Source organism: Salmo salar, chromosome ssa22, assembly GCF_905237065.1.
Source record: "Salmo salar chromosome ssa22, Ssal_v3.1, whole genome shotgun sequence".
NCBI classification, from domain to species: Eukaryota; Metazoa; Chordata; class Actinopteri; order Salmoniformes; family Salmonidae; genus Salmo; species Salmo salar.
Window position 1 is genome coordinate 24424386 of NC_059463.1, and position 14877 is coordinate 24439262.

Sequence of the window (14877 nt, forward strand, 5' to 3'; positions counted from 1 at the left end):
CCCAGTTCTTCCATGGCCTGCCCACTCACCAGACATGTCACCCTTTGAGCATGCTTGGGATGCTTTGGATTGACGTGTACAACAGCGTGTTCTAGTTCCCGCCAATTTCCAGCAACTTCTCACAACCATTGAAGAGGAGTGGGACAACATTCCACAGGCCACAATCAACAGCCTCTGATCAACTATATGCAAAGGAGCTGCGTCGCGCTGCACGAGGCAAACCAGCTACAGGCTGGTTTTCTTATCCACGCCCCTACTTTTTTTTAACGGTATATTTTTGTCCAACAGATGCATATCTGTATTCCCAGTCGTGAAATCCATAGATTAGGGCCTAATTCATTTGTTTAAATTGACTGATTTCCTTATATGAACTGTAACTCAGTAAAGTCTTTGAAACTATTCCATGTTGCGTTTATATATTTTTTCAGTATATCTACAGTGCCTTAAAAAAAATTATTCATTCCCCTTGAATTATTCCACATTTTGTTGTGTTGCAGCCTGAATTCTAAATGGATTAAATCGATTTTTTTCTCACATATTTACACACAATACCTTATAATGACAAAGTGAAAACATGCTTTTACAACTGACATACGTATTCACACCCCTGAGTAAATACTTTGTAGAAGCACCTTTAGCAGGGATTACAGATGTGAGTGTTTCTGAGTATGTCTCTAAGAGCTTTCCACACATGGATAGTGCAGCATTTGCCCCTTATTCTTTTCAAAATTCTTCAAAACTCTGTCAAATTGGTTGTAAATCATTGCTACACAACCATTTTCAGGTCTTGCCATACATTTTCAAGTAGATTTAAGTCAAAACTTTAACCCAGCCACTCAGGAACATTCACTGTCTTCTTGGTAAGCAACTCCAATGTAGATTTGGCCTTGTGTTTTAGGCTATTGTCCTACTGAAAGGTGAATTCATCTCTCAGTGTCTGGTGGAAAGCACACTGAACCATGTTTTCCTCTAGGATTTTGCCTGTGCTTAGCTCCATTCAGTGTCTTTTGAAAAACTCCCCAGTCCTTTAACAATTACAAGTATACCCATAACATGAGGCAGCTACCACTATGCTTGACATTTTGGTGAGTGGTACTCAGTAATCTGTTGTATTGGATTTACTCCAAGCATAACACTTTGTATTCAGGACAAAAAATGTATTGCTTTGCCACGTTTTTTGCAGTTTTACTTTAGTGCCTTGTTGCAAACAGGATGCATGTTTTGGAATATTTTGTACAGACTTCCTTATTTTCACTCTGTCAATGAAGTTACTATTGTGGAGTAACTACAATGTTGTTGATCCATCCTCAGTTTTCTCCTATCACAGCCAGTAAACTCTGTAACTGTTTTAATTGGCCTCATGGCAAAATCCCAGAGCGTTTCCCTTCCTCTCCGGCAACTGAGTTAGGAAGGACGCCTGTATTTTTGTAGTTACTGGGTGTATTGATACACCGTCCAAAATGTAATTAATAACTTCACCATGCTCAAAGGGATATTCAATGCCTGCTTTTTTCCCCTCCTGAAATTATTTAGGCTTGCCATTACAAAGGGGTTGAATACTTGTTGATTCAAGACATTTCAGCTTTTCATTTTACTTCATTTGATGGGGTATTGTGTGTAGGCCAGTGACAAAAAAACTACATTTAATACATTTTAAATTCAGGCTGTGTAAGGGCTGTCTTCAGGAATGGACCAAAATGCAGCGGAGTTAGTATTCATCTTTCAATTTAATTAGAAAGAACACTATAACAAACAAAACAAGGAAACTGACAGCCAACAGTCCTGTCAGGTGCAAACACACTAAACAAGAAACAATCATTAATCCCGCACGAACAGGAGCGGGCCAGCTAAACTAAATAGCCCCTCTAATGGCTAATTGACCACAGGTGTCACAAAATAAAAAAAGGGAAAAGCAAAAGGGAATCGGTGGCAGCTAATAGGCCGGTGACGACGACCGCCGAGCGCCACCCGAGCAGGAGGGGGCGCCACCGTCGGTGGGAATCGTGACAGTACCCCCCTCCTGACGCGCGGCTCCCGCAGCGCGCCGACACCGGCCTTCGAGGTCGACCCGGAGGGCGAGGGGCAGGGCGATCCGGACGGAGGTGGTGGAACTCCCTCAACATAGATGGGTCCAGGACGTCCGCCGCCGGCACCCAGCACCTCTCCTCCGGGCCGTACCCCTCCCAGTCCACGAGGTACTGTAGGCCCCTCGCCCGGCGTCGCGAGTCCAGAATGGCCCGTACGCTGTACGCCGGGGACCCCCCGATGTCCAGAGGGGGCGGAGGGACCTCCGGCACCTCATCTTCGTGAAGGGGACCAGCTACCACCGGCCTGAGGAGAGACACATGAAACGAGGGGTTAATACGGTAATAGGAAGGGAGTTGCAACCGATAACACACCTCGTTTATCCTCCTCAGGACTTTGAAGGGCCCCACACACTGGGGAGAAAATACATGCGGCGTACAACAACGTCGACATGAACACAAGCCGTCACACAAGAAGCCCGAGGGGCCCTCCTGCCCTCCGGCCCAGCCCGAGGGGCCCTCCTGCTCTCCGGCCCAGCCCGAGGGGCCCTCCAGTCCTCCGGCCCAGCCCGAGTGGTCTGTCTGCCAGGGTCAGCCCGAGTGGCCCGTCTGCCCGGCGCAGCTATCACCGCCACCAAAGTGGGCGACGCTGAAGGTGGGTAATTCTGTAAGGGCTGTCTTCAGGAATGGACCAAAATGCAGCGGAGTTAGTATTCATCTTTCAATAACAAACAAAACAAGGAAACTGACAGCCAACAGTCCTGTCAGGTGCAAACACACTAAACAAGAAACAATCATTAATCCCGCACGAACAGGAGCGGGCCAGCTAAACTAAATAGCCCCTCTAATGGCTAATTGACCACAGGTGTCACAAAATAAAAAAAGGGAAAAGCAAAAGGGAATCGGTGGCAGCTAATAGGCCGGTGACGACGACCGCCGAGCGCCACCCGAGCAGGAGGGGGCGCCACCGTCGGTGGGAATCGTGACAGGCTGTAACACAACAAAATGTGGAAAATGTCAGGGGGTGTGAATACTTTCTGAAGGCATGGTATGTCTTTCTATCTATCAATCTATCTGTCTATCAGATTATTTAGACATCATTGTTATTCGGCGATATGAATCAATCTTCAACTTGTTACTTAAGCACAGGATAATGTAGAGTAGACTATATGAGGGGGTGCAATTACATGCAGATCAAACATTTTGTAATATGTGTAATTAAACATGATACATCTCTAGAGGACAACAAAGACTCAAGCTAAAGGCAATCCACCATTTTATTTCACTTTCCCCCAACACCAATTACAGTGTACATTCATTATTTTCAAACAACAGTATACCCAAATCCCCATGAATGCAATGTTTTACTAAGTTTACATACAAATAATATCATATTTTACAATGCACAGAGGTATGCATTGAAAAAAGAAAGATGCAGGGAAATAAATCATTTGAATTAAAAACAGCAGGCTTGAAATAGCATCATCATTATGTGATGTGTATGAAAATACAATGAGGTCAATGGTCATCAAAGACAGTACTTTCCTCCATGGCCACCTTGACTGGGGATGAAGACCTACCTCTGCCTCTCTAGAACACAGGGAATACCCCCCACTACAGACAAGCTCTGAACGTTAGGGTGACAAAGCAACGGAAGATACACAATATATACAAAAGTATGTGAACACCCCTTCAAATTAGTAGAATGGCCTTACTGAAGAGCTCAGTGACTTTCAACGTAGCACCGTCATAGGATGCCACCTTTCCAACAAGTCAGTTCGTCAAATGTCTGCCCTGCTAGAGCTGCCCTGTCAACTGTAAGTGCTGTTATTGTGAAGTGGAAACGTCTAGGAGCAGCAACGGCTCAGCCACGAAGTGGGAAGTCACACAAGCTCACAGAACGGGACCGCCGAGTGCTGAAGCGTGTAAAGATTGCCTGTCCTTGGTTGCAACACTCACTACCAAGTTCCAAACTGTCTCTGGAAGCAACGTCATAAGAATTGTTCGTCGGGAGCTTCATGAAATGGGTTTCCATGGCCGAGCAGCCGCACACAAGCCTAAGATCACCATGCGCAATGCCAAGCGTCGGCTGGAATGGTGTAAAGCTCGCCGCTATTGGACTCTGGAGCAGTGGAAACACGCAGTCCGACAGACTAATCTGGGTTTGGCGGATGCCAGGAGAATGCTACCTACCCGAATGCATAGGTAAAGTTTGGTGGAGGAGGAACAATGGTTCGGGCTAGGCCCCTTAGTTCCAGTGAAGGGAAATCTTAATGCTACAGCATACAATGACATTCTAGGTGATTCTGTGCTTCCAACTTACATTTACATTTTACATTTTAAGTCATTTAGCAGACGCTCTTATCCAGAGCGACTTACAAATTGGTGCATTCACCTTATAATATCCAGTGGAACAACCACTTTACAATAGTGCATCTAAATCTTTTAAGGGGGGGTTAGAAGGATTACTTTGTGGCAAGTTTGGAGAAGGCCCTTTCCTGTTTCAGCATGACAATTCCCCCGTGCACAAAGCGAGGTCCATACAGAAATGGTTTGTCGAACTCAGTGTGGAAGAACTTGACTGATCTGCACAGAGCCCTGACCTCAACCCCATCGAACACATTTGGGATGAATTGGAACACCGACTGCGAGTCAGGCCTAATCGCCCAACATCGATGCCCAACCTCACTAATTCTCTTGTGAATGAAGGGAAGCATGTCCCTGCAGCAATGTTCCAACATCTAGTGGAAAGCTTTCCATGAAGAGTGGAGGCTGTTATAGGAGCAAATGGGGGACCAACTCCATATTAATGCCCATGATTTTGGAATGAGATGTTCGACGAGCAGGTGTCCACATACTTTTGGTCATACAGTGTAAATTTTAGTAATGGCTAATGTAACACTTTAGACCCTAGCACTACATCGATAAAACCAACCATGTAAAATACTTATGAAACATTTAAACCCAACAATTTCAAATTCCCATATAGGCTCAATAAGCCAAACCTACATCCTGCAAGGGTACATAATGTAGTAGTTCAACGATACATGTACAATTTGTGTTTGCTTAGACAATAAAGAACAATGTGCCATGTACACATCAGGTTTCTGTGTTCTGACCCATATCCTGAGATATGCACCAGTTCTGATTGTAAGGTTGGGACTGTAGGTCTACTCAGAAGACTGCTCCTAAATATTGACCATACATTCAGCAAAGAAGGTGTCTACAATCTGTTCAATTGAAAATATGCAACAATATTACAGTCATCATGAGACATGAGAACTAAAGGCATTTGGAGATTGTGTTATGTCAGTGCTCATCACACAAACAGCCACATAGGTCTACTGTACAACATACAAGGTGTTTCCCAGCCTATACTGTATAGTGCAACAAAGGACAAAAAAAGCATGGCTTACTGCTGCACTCGTCAGGCTGATTTTAAATCTAACAGAAAGGATTTTTATAATTAGTTGGGAATAAGGCCTCTCCCTAAATGTTATCTGTCTTTATAGTGTGTTTGAGTCTTGACATTTTACCATGGTTTAGGAAATAATATACAATAGACTGGTTGGGCCAGAATCTGTGTCAGATGAAATGATGAGTAGTTAAGTTTCCATACCATTTTTACCATCCATGATTGTTAAACAAGAAGATAATATTTCATTCATGCCTCAACACTCACAATTCAATCTGTACAATGCAAATTCATGGGCCCATGTAAAGATACAGGAACATATTGTATCTTTTGATTTAAGAAATTATAGGGAATTGCAACACTATTGTACTACAACTATGTGCCCCTAGTTCAATGTTAAATAATTAAAAGAAACAACCAAATGCAATAGCCCTTCTTCCTCCATAAAACAATGCAATGACAAATGTCATTATTTTTCCATCTTAAAACCCTCATCATACAAATAGCATTTTTGTCCTTGATTCTGCAAACTAACAACATTCCATAAACCAATTGAAAAATAACTTCCAGAAAACCTCTCCCAATCCCCATGCATTGATCAATTTTTTTAATTGATGAATTACATCAAATAATTAGACAGGATGTAATACAACAAAATTCATTATACATACAGCAGTATGAACAGAAAGGCATCTGGGGTATTCGATCACATGCCAACAGCCCTCTTATCTATGTACCAACAATTATAAACCCAATCCAGGGCACATGACAATTAGACAACGGAATATGATAGGAACAGTGCACCCTGCTGGACAGAAGGGTGGGAGTTGTTATGAGAGACCATCTGAGGTTAGTATCCAAGATTGGCAAAAGAAAATCATAAATACCAACTTTTTCAGTGTATAATCTAGGGAATGTATCATCAACCAATGTTCATGGTATTGCCAGTTTATGTGATTGTTTTATGTAATATATCATGTCAGTACCCTCTCTCTGAGAGAACAAACAGGTGACCAATAACTTTCAAAAGCTCTTTGGACCACAGGAAGTTGGTGGCACCTCAATTGGAGAGAATGGGCTTGTGGTAATGGCTGGAGCTGAATAGGTGGAATAGTATCAAATACATCAAACACATGGTTTCCATGTGTTTGACCATGTGTTTGATACCGTTCCATTCGCTCCGTTCCAGCCATTATTATGAGCCATCCTCCCCTCAGCAGCCTCCACTGCTTTGGACTTACCAAAGAGTAGCCCAAGGGACCATCAATAACTTAGTTCTACCAATTAGATACATTTAAGGGAAAATTACTAAACTTAGCTGAAGCTTACTATGATAGTAATAAGCATAAGGCAATACAAATCAAAAACAGCACGTTTGCTGGCACCTTGTTCCATATTGTTTTGGATAACCTTTCAAATGTTTACGGCCTCTAAATTAACATGGATAGGGGGAGGAGGTGTGCCTTTGACAAAGGAAACAAGGGAGTTTTCCTTTTTTGAGATAATTCTGCACCTCCCATTGCTCTTCTACTTTGGAGAACACACAGGAGCACTCTGAATGACAAATATAAAACACCTGCCCAGCTTAAAAAGGCAAATCATGAAGGAAAAGAGGGTTAATGAAGGTCAAAGGTTATCCTGAAATAAGGCTAGCTAAATTGCATAGAATGTGAACAATGCATTATTGCAGCAAAGGGCTGTGCTCCTTCCCCAGTCAACACTGCTAACAGTGGAGAGTCCAGTCAAACGGATTTTTTTTTAGCTTTGACTCTTTGGTGAGAACATTGCAATCCCCAATTGAACATTTGAATGTACAGTATATGTGAATGATCAATCTGCATCTATGGGGAACATGCAAGTACAAAATAGTGTGACTGCTCATAATGTGATTTTTTTGTGTGATTATTAAAAAACTCAAAAGGATAGATATTCTCACTGGTGAATAATGTTGTGCATGTTGTTCCCTGTTCACCAAATGGACTGTTCAACATCAGGCCAATAGAATGACAATGGTGACAGTGGAACTGTTTATACTATGCTAATAGTGAGCCAGAATGACTGGTTTGATCATGTTGATTGTTTTGCTGGATGTTCCTGTGCAGCACTGTGGAAAAGAGCACAGCTCAGACACTATATTGTATGTGCCACCTCTGCCTTTGCCTTGTGAAGCAAATGAACCCCGTCCCCCTCCATTCCTGTGAGAACAGAGACAATAAGCACCAGTTCCGGGCCTGGGACAGTGGGCCAGATCCATAGGACCATTAGGACCGTCAGGACCACCAGTACCCCTTGGCTAAAGATGCCAAGCAGAGCAGAACACTGGGGTCAGCCGCCAAGCAGAGTGGAGCTCTGTGAGCAGCTGTCAGTGAACAGGGGAGGAAGGGGGTGGAGCCAGGCTATCAACTGATTGGCACCTCAGCCTCTCCATCCTTGTCCAGTAGTTTGTCCTGCATCTCGTCAGTGTTCCCTGAGTCGCTGCTAGCCACCGAACTGACGGAGGGAGAGTTCCTGCCCCCTTTGATCATCCTCCTGCATGTCTCCATCTGCACGTCCAGACCACGTTTCATGCGACACATCTCCATGTACTCATGCAGGTGTCTGTTCATGTCACTCTTCGCTGTGGCTAGCTCCATCTGAGAGGGAGAGAGAGCGGGGCAGGGGGAGATGGAGGGAGGGAGAGAGTTAGAGTGAGGGTGAGAGAGATAGATGGACAGAGAGAGGAGATGAGAGAAGAGGAGGGGAGAGGTGAAAGGGAGCCAGAGAAAAAAAAGTAAGGAAGAGAAGAGAGAGAGACATCAGTGACGTTGATCAGGGACAGGTGCCAGCCCTGCCAGGGACTGAATCACTCTGGCCGAATCATCAAGCTGAGTCACAAATCAAAACCAAACAGAGAGAGGGACAAAACAACCAACAAATCAAAGGCAGTCGTCCTCCTCTGTACTTTCACTTGACAGGTGTTTCTATTAGATACAATGAGAGGAAAAATTTCCCAGGGACAATCTCTAACAGGTAGATATATCTCAGGGGATTTCATTCTCCCTCTATTTTTGTTACTGTAGGCCCCTACCTCTCTTTCTGTCACATTGTCCCTCTCATACACACATATACACACACAGGCTCGTAGGCAGGCAGGCACGCATGCACACACCCACAGACACCGCCTGTTCACCTCAATCGCGTCAATGGTCTCATGGTACTCCTGCTCTCTGGTCTTGAATAGTGATTCTGTCTCATCTATGAGGCTGCCCAGGCTTCCATCCTGAGAGACCTGGGAGGAAGCAAAGAAGATTCGCTAATACATTCTGTTAGGATGTTGCATTTCTCAACTGAGAGCAGAACAATGGGCAGGATTTCAAAATGAAAATAAGTTATTTTACTGCAAACATTTCACTTTGCTGAATATGAATGGATGGGAAGTTTGGGAGGTGAATATCTCCTCAATGCCTTCCTATACCCTTGTCCATTAGTTTATCAGTGGGTAGTGGTAATTGAAATGTTTATGCATTATCCTGTACATATGTATCCTTGACATTTACTGTATGGTGTCTATTCCGACTCACAGGCTCCTCTGTGTTGCTGTTGGCTGTGCAGTTTGCCGCGGTGATGGCACCGGGTTGTATGTTGTAGTTGTTAAAGTCCTCCCATAGCAACAGGGTCTCGTCATTTTCTTCCCACGTCAGGCTGTCACAGTCGTCATCAATGTCAAACGTCTCCCTCCTGGCAACAAAATTATCATCTGAACAATTTCTATGGGGGACAGAGACAGCGAGTGGAAGGAAGAGAGAGAGGAAGAGAGGACAACACAACAGGCACCACCTTACAAGAGGTCCAAACACAGAGGACGAAGAAAGATACATAGAGAAGGCATGCAGGAAAACAGACTACATACAGTGTTTGAGAATGACTTGAGACAGTGACAGAAGATTTAGTATAATACAAATTAGACCTATAACCAATATCCAATATTACACTGAGGAATTCATATACACAATGAATACATATTCTTTGATTTAATGTTGTCATCTATCATTTGGTGGCCCTAATTGTAGCACAGGAAATTAACTACTGAAAAAATTATTAATGCAGGACTCTGAATTAACACTAGATGGGAGCAAAGTACAACATGATAGAAACACAATGCACCATGGGTGTGTGTGTGTGTGTTTGAAGGCTGACTCACAGCTGGTTGAGCATGCGTTTCATTTCGTCAGTAACGTTGAGCGGGACCTCCTCCTCTGAGGTACTGGTGCTGGGGTCTGCATCCATCTCAGAGCTGTCCTCGTCAGACACAGGCCTGCACTCCTTCTTCCTGCAGCACGCCATGGCACTCTGGAACACACACACACACACACACACACACACACACACACACACACACACACACACACACACACACACACACACACACACACACACACACACACACACACACACAACCAGATTACTTACTGATGGCATCAATGCAGAATTTGAGGCAGTTTGTCTAATCCGACATTAGTAATTTAAGCAGTACAATGCACCACCTAAAAAGCCTCTGGTCTGTTTCTGTCTGGATTCATAGTCGGGCTTTAGCCAGCACTGTCTGCACAATGTGATAACCTTGTGTGCAGTGCAGAGAGTCACAGCATCAGCAGTTCACCGCTGAGCAATGACTGTGTTTGTGTGTGTATGGAGGAGGGGTCAATGAGTATTGTGTTAGTGGTGTGTGTCTGCCTATGTAGAAGAGAGTGTAGCAGCAGTATACCGGTAGTTAGCTGTTCCAGAGTGAGGCCTAACATACAGATAAATACACACCATCTCTGGGAGCGACCTGGCCGGGCTGACGTTGAACACCTTGGACATGTCCTCTGAGTTGCACTGCTGAGCCACGTCACACAGTTTGGCGGTGATGTCGATGCGCCGGCAGATGTCCATGTCCACCCGCATGGCTTTCTCCTGGATCTTAGTGTCCATGTTGGACATTTGCTGGAGATGAAGGAGAGGGGTCGGTGTTGCTGGCTGTGAAGCAGAGAATCACCCAACCAAAACCTCTCCTTACTATACTCAACAAATCTCTAAACGCTTTTTAAAGCTATCGGACAGATATGAATAACATAAGTCACATGCTGAGTTCATCCATGACTGGCTATCTGTGATTGGCAATATACGCAGGGCCGGCTCCAGCCATAAGCAACATAAGCAGTCGCTTAGCGCCCCCTTAGTCGAGTTAGAATAGTAGAATACACAAGGTGCAAGTTAGAAATTTGGTTGTGCATCAGCAGTTTTTCTCTTGTTTTGTCAGTCACTGACAGTCACTCAATTAGCCATGTCAGCGAACAATTTTTAGATTGGTAAATTAGTCTAACCAGTTATCTAAACTTGTAGTAATCATGGCCGAATACTGACAGGGCACATAGGGAACATGCCCAGGGGCCCTGACCTCCAGGGGGCCCCCATTGATTTTGTTAGTCACTCTCACTCAGATATCATTAACATGGCATAAGTCATGGCAAAATGTGTAGAATTGCAGGAAATTAGCTTTAAAACTGCAGAAATGTCTCTCTGCCCCACCGCAAAATGAGTAGAACTGTATGAAATGTGTTATAAAACTGCAAAACTTTATCCTGTGGCAAAATTTGTAGAATTGCATGACATTTGTTCTAAAATTGCTTATGTCTCTTCGTCTCATGGCAAAATCTGGAGAATTGCGTGCCCCCCAACCAAATCTCACTTAGGGCCCCCAAAAGGCTAGAGCCGGCCCAGCATATGCAGCAGTATTAAAGTCAATTGAATACACTTGTTAAATTGCAGACCCAGCAGAAACCCACATCCAGTCAGTCTGGGTCAATAACACATCATGCAACATTTCTGTGAAGGTCCAAAGCAAACTCCAAAATGAATTTGATCACTGCTGCATCCCATGCTTCTTTTCGTCACTCAATAACTTGCAATTAGTCTAATATGCTATTATGACCAAACAATTCTATACTAAACCATCTACAAGGGGAAGGCTAGTATTTCGATTGTAGGGTAAAGGGGAGTGGGAAGGCAGGAATAGAAATATCTCTTACTTTCATATTCAGATCCATATTGACATATTGAGATCTCCTGACATATTTGGATCTCAGATGTCGACCACCCTTAATAAATGAGCAATGACAAAGTACACAAATTCTAAGGACATGTCCCAAATCACAGTGTTTATTCACTACCCAGGACATCTATCAGATTAGACACACTGTGTCGCCGCATAGATCTACTACTGTACTGAATGTATCGTCTCTTCTCTGACTACAGGTAGTTGTGCCATGACGAGGAAGCTGCTATTACCCATAATGCCACTAACCGACATGGCCAGTTAAACAGAGAAGTCAATAAGAGAGGGAGCCAAGCTAGAATGGTTTCTACAGAAATCCAAATGACTCCCAAGCCAGCTGCCGTATATTACAGCCGTCACACTAGAGCCAAGCTCCATTGAATTTTTACCTTTATTTAACTAGACAAGTCAGTTAAGATCAAATTCTTATTTTCAATGATGGCCTAGGAACAGTGGGTTAACTGCCTTGTTCAGGGGCAGAACGACAGATTTTAACCTTGTCAGCTCGGGGATTCGATCTTGCAACCTTTCAGTTACTAGTCCAAAGCTCTAACCACTAGGCTTCCTGCCGCCCCATGAGAAAAATTAATTATTGTAGACACAGCATAAAGTCCTGTTGATCTACTGTTTGTTTATGAAAACAGTCCTATCTGAGCACTATGCCTGTCTGAAATGTTGTTTGTGGCAGAATATGTTTTCACTGCTGGGTAAAAATCTAAACAAGGAGGGGTGTGAATCTACTAGCCTGTCCTGGAGCCCAGTCTCTAAGTGTGTTCAGGATGATGAATGAAGCCCTAAGGACCTCTACAGTATGACTGACAACATCTATCATCACCTATTAAAAACAATATGACTGTCAATACAACCACTGCAGTATTGTTGAGGATATACACTGAGTGTAGCAAACACTAAGAACACCTTCCTAATATTGAGTTAAACCCCACCCCTTTTTGCCCTCAGAACAGCCTCAATTCATTGGGACGTGGACTCTACAAGGTGTCAAAAGCGTTCCACAGGGATGCTGGCCCATGTTGACGCCAATGCTTCCCACAGTTGTGTCAAGTTGGCTGAATGTCCTTTGGGTGGAGGACCATTCTTGATACACACGGGAAACTGTTGAGCGTGACAAACCTAGCAGAGTTCAAGTTGTTGACACAAACCGGTGTGACTGGCACCTACTACCATACCCCGTTCAAAGGCACTTACATTTTCTGTCTTCACCGTCTGAATGGCACACATACATACACAATCCATCTCTCAATAGTCTCAAGGCAAAACAAACCTTCTTTAAGCTGTCTCCTCTTCTTAATCTCAAATCAAGTCAAATTGTATTTGTCACATGCGCAGAAAACAACAGGTGTAGACCTAACAGTGAAATGCTTACTTTACAAACCCGTAACCAATAATGCCTTAAGAAGTTAAGAAAAATAAATAAGTGTTAAGTAAAAAATAGATGAGTAAAAAAATACAAAAAAAATTAAAGTAACAAATAATTAAACAGCAGCAGTAAAATAACAAGAGAGCTACAGTTGAAGTCGGAAGTTTACATACACCTTAGCCAAATACATTTAAACTCAGTTTTTCACAATTCCTAACATTTAATCCTAGTAAAAATCCCTGTCTTAGGTCAGTTAGGATCCCCACTTTATTTTAAGAATGTGAAATGTCAGAATAATAGTAGAGAGAACAATTTATTTCAGCTTTTCTTCCTTTCATCACATTCCCAGTGGGTCAAAAGTTAACATGCACTCAATTAGTATTTGGTAGCATTGCCTTTAAATTGTTTAACTTGGGTCAAACCTTTCGGGTAGCCTTCCACAAGCTTCCCACAATAAGTTGGGTGAATTTTGGCCCGTACCTCCTGACAGAGCTGGTGTAACTGAGTCAGGTTTGTCGGCCTCCTTGCTCGCACACGCTTTTTCAGTTCTGCCCACAAGTTTTCTATGGGATTGAGGTCAGGGCTTTGTGATGGCCACTCCAATACCTTGACATTGTTGTCCTTAAGCCATTTTGCCACAACTTTGGAAGTATGCTTGGTGTCATTGTCCATTTGGAAGACCCATTTGCAACCAAGCTTTAACTTCCTGACTGATGTCTTGAGATGTTGCTTCAATATATCCACATAATTTCCCTACCTCATGATGCCATCTATTTTGTGAAGTGCACCAGTCCCTCCTGCAGCAAAGCACCCCCACAACATGATGCTGCCACCCCCGTGCTTCACGGTTGGGATGGTGTTCTTCAGCTTGCAAGCCTCCCCCTTTTTTCTCCAAACATAATGATGGTCATTATGGCCAAGCAGTTCTATTTTTGCTTCATCAGACTAGAGGACATTTCTCCAAAAAGTACAATCTTTGTCCCCATGTGCAGTTGCAAACCGTAGTCTGGCTTTTTATGGTGGTTTTGGAGCAGTGGTGTCTTCCTTGCTGAGCGGCCTTTCAGGTTATATCAATATAGGACTTGTTTTACTGTGGATATAGATACTTTTGTACCTGTTTCCTCCAGCATCTTCACAAGGTCCTTTGCTGTTGCTCTGGGATTGATTTGCACTTTTTGCACCAAAGTACATTTGTCACGTCCTGACCAGTATAGAGGATATTTTGTTATTGTAGTTTGGTCAGGACGTGGCAGAGGATAGTTTATTTATGTATTATGGGGTTTTTTGGTCACTGGTCTATGTTTGTATTTCTATGTGTATATTCTAGGGTAGTTTTTCTATGTGTAGGTTGGGTGCTGGACTCTCAATTGGAGGCAGGTGTTCCTAGTTGCCTCTGATTGGGAGTCCTATAAATAGGTGTGTGTTTTGTTTGTCACTTGTGGGTAGTTGTTTGAGAGCACTGCTTTTGTTGAGCCTGCTTCTCTGTTCCTGTCGTTACTTTGTTTATTGTTTTTCCGTGGTGTTCTCATTATTTTAATAAATATGTTGAGCACGCAACCCGCTGCGCCTTGGTCCCATTCTCTCTTCCACGACAGCTGTGACAACATTCATCTCTAGGAGACAGAACACGTCTCCTTCCTGAGCGGTATGACGGCTGTGTGGTCCCATGGTTTTTATACTTGCATACTATTGTTTGTACAGATGAACGTGGTATCTTCAGGCATTTGGAAATTGCTCCCAAGGATGAACCAGACTTGATGTCAAGCAAAGAGGCACTGATTTTGAAGGTAGGCCTTGAAATACATCCACAGGTACACCTCCAATTGACTCAAATTGTCAATTAGCCTATCAGACGCTTCTAAAGCCATGACATCATTTTCTGGAATTTTCCAAGCTGTTTAAAGGCACAGTCAACTTAGTGTATGTAAACTTCTGACCCACTGGAATTGTGATACAGTGAATTATAAGTCAAATAATATGTCTA

The 14877-nt window shown here is 43.4% G+C and overlaps 1 protein-coding gene across 4 annotated transcripts in view; it reads right to left on the bottom strand.

Moving 5' to 3' along the window:
• Positions 1-6031: 6031 nt before the first annotated feature.
• The window catches only part of LOC106582958 (intermediate filament family orphan 2), a 79162-nt gene continuing 70316 nt past the window's right edge, over positions 6032-14877 (bottom strand). The window contains exons 4-9 of one of the 4 annotated variants that reach the window (XM_014166601.2): positions 11490-11558; positions 10234-10404; positions 9620-9768; positions 9000-9186; positions 8609-8707; positions 6032-8072 (exon numbers count right to left, since the gene is read on the bottom strand). In XM_014166601.2, coding sequence (XP_014022076.2) covers positions 7839-8072; positions 8609-8707; positions 9000-9186; positions 9620-9768; positions 10234-10404; positions 11490-11558 — 909 coding nt within the window. In that variant the 3' untranslated portion in view covers positions 6032-7838. The remainder of the gene's footprint in view (positions 8073-8608; positions 8708-8999; positions 9187-9619; positions 9769-10233; positions 10405-11489; positions 11559-14877) is intronic. The other 3 variants (XM_014166602.2, XM_014166605.2, XM_014166604.2) reach the window with 3 other exon arrangements.